Genomic DNA, 5,221 nt, shown 5'->3' with positions numbered 1-5,221 from the left:
CTTGTAAAGCTAGCCTTGATGATAGATCTGGAAACTTTACCAATTTCTGTACATACCAGGGGATGAACTGGTTTCTTAAGAAAAACTGAAGGAATGTTAACAGCAAAGACCTGTCATGACGTACTTGCCAATATGATGTGATACCTGTCCATGTCCACTTCTAGGTAGTGCTTTCAGAGAAAGGATTTGGACAAAGAGTGTGTTCAGAGGAGAGGGACCAGTGTGGTTAGAGGCCCAGATATCATGCTGTCTGAGGAATGGCCTGGGCAATTAGACGTGGTTAGTGCAGTGAAGAGAGATCATGGGTTCTGCTGATGAAATTGAAAGGTTCTCAGGTAGAAAATCTAATAAACATATTCTGCATAACTCTGAAGGGTAGAGGGAGGATCCATAACATTGGCAAGAGGGCAGAGTTGTGCTCAGCGTAAGTTCAGACATTTTCACAATCATGGTTTCCCAACAGCAGAACAGGCTTCCTTTTCTGTAAGCACCAAGTGAAGTTCAGGAGAGGCTGGATGACCATGTGTCAAATAGAATGCAGGAAAGATTGAGACACCAGACTAGATGGCCTCAAAGCTTCCTTCCGTGGTTTCTCAAATATCTACGGTGGTGTGAGCGCTTACTTCTGCCACCCAAAAAGGCTCTTTTAATTAAGATTTTTGTTTTTCTGACCAGTAATACAAGCCCAAATCATTGAATGTGAATCAAGTCTCTCTACAATAGAGGCTTTGCTAGCCTCAAAAAAATGTGAGCATGTCGAAGAGAGGAGGCCGCCCTGTTTTTTCTGTGTCCCAGCTATAAAGGATAAATACAGTGAACATTATTTTGACCCGTCTTGGCCAAAGAAAGTTCTCCTGTGAAGCCAGGGCTGTTGCTAATGAGAAGGGGAAGTAGGGGATGCTATAGTGCCCTCCTTGATCCTCCTTCATGACCAAGGCACTCACTCCCTGGGAGTGTTGGCTGTTGAAGGTTCACTGCTGAGTCTTCCCTCCAGTGATGGGAGCTGCTTCATTCACGTTGGACACTTTTCATGGGTATCCAGCATCCCATGGCTAGTTGATGCAGAGAAACACATTCCTGGTTATTTTGCCGTAATGTGGGACATCTTTGAAGGACCATCTCACGTTCAGAGCTTCCAAGGCATTCACTGAGGCCTTTGCTGCAACCTGCATTATGGTTTAGCTTTTTCCTTCTGTGCAATACTGCTGCCTTTAGTCCCTTACAGATGCATCTCCAAAAATCTCCTGCTCAGAACTCACAGCCTCAAGGTCTGTTTCCAGGAAACCTAAACTAAGACAGGAGGCTACTGTAAAAATAGCCAGTGTGGAAACCGAAAGGCTCTACTATGATTGTAGATTTCAGTGGGGTTTTTTTTTTGATCAGTGTTAGTGTTTTTTTCATTCATTCATTCATTCATTCATTCATTTAACTAATGTCAGTTGTGTGCCCATTCCATGTAAAATGCTTAAGCTTCTTTCAAGGATAGAAATATTTTATAACCAAAGTTATTATTATTATTATTATTATTGAGAGGGGGTCTCCCACTGTTGCCCTGACTGGAGTACAATAGCGTGATCTTGGCTCACAGCAACATCCGCCTTGTGGGTTCATGCGATTCTCCTGCCTCAGCTTCCCAAGTAGCTGGGATTACAGGCGCACACCACTATCACCCGGCTAATTTTTTTGTATTTTTAGTAGAGATGGGGTTTCACTGTGTTGGCCAGGCTGGTCTCCAACTCCTGACTGTGTGATCCACTTGCCTCGGCCTCCCAAAGTACTGCGATTACAGGCATGAGCCACCATGCTCAGCCTCCAAAATTAATTTTATCATGTTGGTTCTTCTTTCAGTGGAAATTGATAACCTCTTCAATGGCTAAGAGTAAATGTTGTGGGACCAAAAAAGTCCGTATTTACTTCTTTGTGTTTACCTTTCCTATGCTCAGCTGTATCCAAAAAGGGTTTGAAAAGTTAGCTGTGCCTGGCTGTTACAGGAGTGAGTGGAGAAGGCAGTTAAGGACTTTACTGGGTCTCAAGTGTTACAGTTGTTTTCTCTCTGTGATTTTAGTTCTCTAAGTAGCTAAGAGGTGGAAAACCAGAGGCTCTGGAAGAGCTGCCCAATAATTATAGAGCAGCTTTCTTTCATGGCTCACGGTTCCTTCTTTGGCCTCTATAAGCATCATAAGGAAGAGGGACCATAACTTTCTCTGGGCACAGTGTACCTTCATTCTTCATTTTATTACCAAAACCAAAAACAACCTACACACACACACACACAAACACACACACACACACACACACAAAACTGTGGGGACAGGGAGGAAGGTATTCTTGTTCCATAACTACAGCTGATTTGAAGACTGCCTCGTAGCTTTGGGGTTTACGATGGGTAGATTTCTAAATATACGTGATTTGTTGTTTGATTATGCCAACTTTCATTTAGTTTCATTTGGTGTCCTGATAGCCACCCTCAACCAATTATTCTGCTTGTCACTCTTCCTGTCACAGCGGAGACCAACTTAGCAAAGCCTTGCTCCTCTTGTGTCTTTCGGAATTCTAGTTGAAGAGCCCTTGAGCCCCTTCGCAAGCAAACACATGTACCTCCACTAGAGTCACCTCTGGGCTGCATGAATGTCAACACTGGCACCATTCCTGCCTGGGCTGTCCTCACCCATACCCTTGCCTGTATCTCTTTGTCAACAGATTGTCCTTTAGTGTCCTTGACTTAAGCACTAAAAAGGAGGTATTGGTCAAAGTTGCTCTTTCTCTTATGGGGATGGCCCCACATCTTTTATAGGTGCAAGCTGTGTCTTAGCTGCTTCTTGCTTCTAGCCTGCCTTCCATTTTCCTTGCTGTGAGCAGTGAGCCTTTGTGCATGGGGCAGGGAGGATTAGGGGAAAATTGGTGAGCGAGTACATGCTCGCATTGGCTCATATGTGCACTCAGGATCTTCATAGACGATTACTGTAGCAAAACTGACTGGTCCAAATTAGCCCTTCCTTCCGCTCCCTCTCTAGACAAAGAGAATGCAATTCAAGACAGCAGGTATTTTGCATCTAAAAAGGACAGAGGTGAAAGGGAGGATGTCAGATTAACCTTGTTGGACAGTCATCCAAGATAGTATGTTCATGAGGGAGCAGAGGGAACTGGATAGAGAGGTGATGCCCTTTTCCAAGAGAGCCAAAGTGTTCTTTTGTTCAATCATAATAGTGGGCATTAATCATGTTGTTTAAAAATCTAATGTACCCTGAGAGCCAACTGAGCATTTCCTAGGACCCAGGGAAAATTCTGTGTGAGAAATTCTCTGAGCCCTGGGCTAAATTAGTCTTCAAATATGTGCTATGAAGGGATACTAAGTGTAAAAGTAGTTAGTTTATGACAGCATAAAATATTTCATTGAACTGTAAATGAAGAACACCCTGAAATCCTTTTCTGTTTCATGTATTTATTTATTTATTTATTTTTCTGAATTGCTCCTTTCTGTAATTTGGGAAAGACTGCAATTCTTTATCTGGAATGTTTCTTCCCGTTTTTCTCAGCAGAACCAGCTGTTGACAAGGAGTATACCCTTTACACGCAATGCTCTGGGGCCCAGCAAACAAAAAAAGAGGAACTGTGACTATTTCCCCAGGCATGCTCTTTGAAAACAGTATAGCTAGACAGGACAGATTTTGCCAGTTAAACTAGGGGTGTGATGTGAGGTTTGCATTACATTCAGGATGGAAGATTTAAAATTATCCTGAGTACCTAGGAATGTTCTTTTTTTCCATGTCTTCCCCTTTAATGATTTAATTAAGACTTAAGTGTGTAAAATTCTCCACCAGGACTGCCCCCATGGAACGCTGTCTGCTCCAGGTGATGTTTATAACCACAAATGGGTTCCAAGAATAAACAAAGGAAAAACAGAAAAAGGTAGAAAAACATAGGAGACTATAGGACAGCCTGCGAATGCTGGAGAACAGGAACCAGCTGCCGTTGTTAGGAACAACTTCATGAAGGAAAAGTATTCCAGATTGCCTTTCTGACTGGAGGCCAAATTATTCATTTATTCTCTTTCTCTTTCTCTCTCTCCCTCTCCCCTTGCTTCCAATGAATCTCTGCACTCTAGGAGAAAGAATGACGAGAACATAACACTAGAGACAGTTTGCCATGATCCCAAGCTCCCCTACCATGACTTTATTCTGGAAGATGCTGCTTCTCCAAAGTGCATTATGAAGGAAAAAAAAAAGCCTGGTGAGACTTTCTTCATGTGTTCCTGTAGCTCTGATGAGTGCAATGACAACATCATCTTCTCAGAAGGTGAGTTTTCTTCTCTTAAGGGTCTGGGATCTGACATCTGTGCCAATTTTTTGCATCCTTGGTCTACGGTGTCATAGAGCGTGTTCCTTCTGTGGTGGATTCCATACAGTGGATTAGGAGCCCATTCAGCTGGTGGAAAGATGGGCTTAGGGAGTAGCAGGGTTTGTTCCGGTTCTCATCAAATATGGTTGACTGGGGCTAACATTATTATTTGTCTTTGACAAATAGTTTCTTTCACCTAGAGCAGTGGTTCTCGAAGTGCAGCCCCTTGAGCAGCCAGCATGAGTATCACCTGGGAACCTGTTATCAATGCAGATTCTCAGGCCCCACTAAATCAGAAACGTAGGGGGTGAATCACAGCTATCCGTATTTTAACAAGCCCTCCCAGTAATTTGGTGCAGCTAAAATTTGGTAATCATTGTTCTAAAGATTTGGATGGGGTTGTTTAATCTTCGAGGAGGACTTTCTTTATAACTGACGTTGTTTCTTGTACATAGTCCCAGGATTTGTCTTTAGGGTACTTGTCATCGATCCCATATGAGAGAAAAATTGAAATACAGAGAGGAAATAATGAGCTTACTCTTGGATAAAGGGTAAAATAAAAAGTTTACCCTTGAAGCCAGGAGAAGAGTAGATTAGATACTAGCCTTCATCTTTGAAGTTCAGCATTTACTCGGCTTGAAAGGAAGGCATAGACTATTCCTTCAATTTTTAATAAGAAGGGTATTCACTGGCTTAATTATAAAAGTATTATATGCTCTTCATCAAAAATTTCAGACAATCCAACAGTGTGTGAAATCGAGACCATCCTGGCTAACACGGTGAAACCCCGTCTCTACTAAAAAATACAAAAAAAACTAGCCGGGCGAGGTGGCGGGCGCCTGTAGTCCCAGCTACTCGGGAGGCTGAGGCAGGAGAATGGCGT

General features: G+C 42.8%; 1 protein-coding gene across 1 annotated transcript in view; it reads left to right on the top strand.

The window, feature by feature from the left end:
* Positions 1–5,221, top strand: part of TGFBR2 (transforming growth factor, beta receptor II (70/80kDa)) — an 81,192-nt gene that overhangs the window by 33,171 nt on the left and 42,800 nt on the right. The window contains exon 4 of the mRNA XM_011985471.1: positions 4,106–4,296. Coding sequence (XP_011840861.1) covers positions 4,106–4,296 — 191 coding nt within the window. The remainder of the gene's footprint in view (positions 1–4,105; positions 4,297–5,221) is intronic.

This window comes from Mandrillus leucophaeus, unplaced genomic scaffold (genome assembly GCF_000951045.1).
Source record: "Mandrillus leucophaeus isolate KB7577 unplaced genomic scaffold, Mleu.le_1.0 Scaffold107, whole genome shotgun sequence".
Taxonomy (NCBI): Eukaryota; Metazoa; Chordata; class Mammalia; order Primates; family Cercopithecidae; genus Mandrillus; species Mandrillus leucophaeus.
This window is presented reverse-complemented; position numbering and strand designations above follow the sequence as displayed.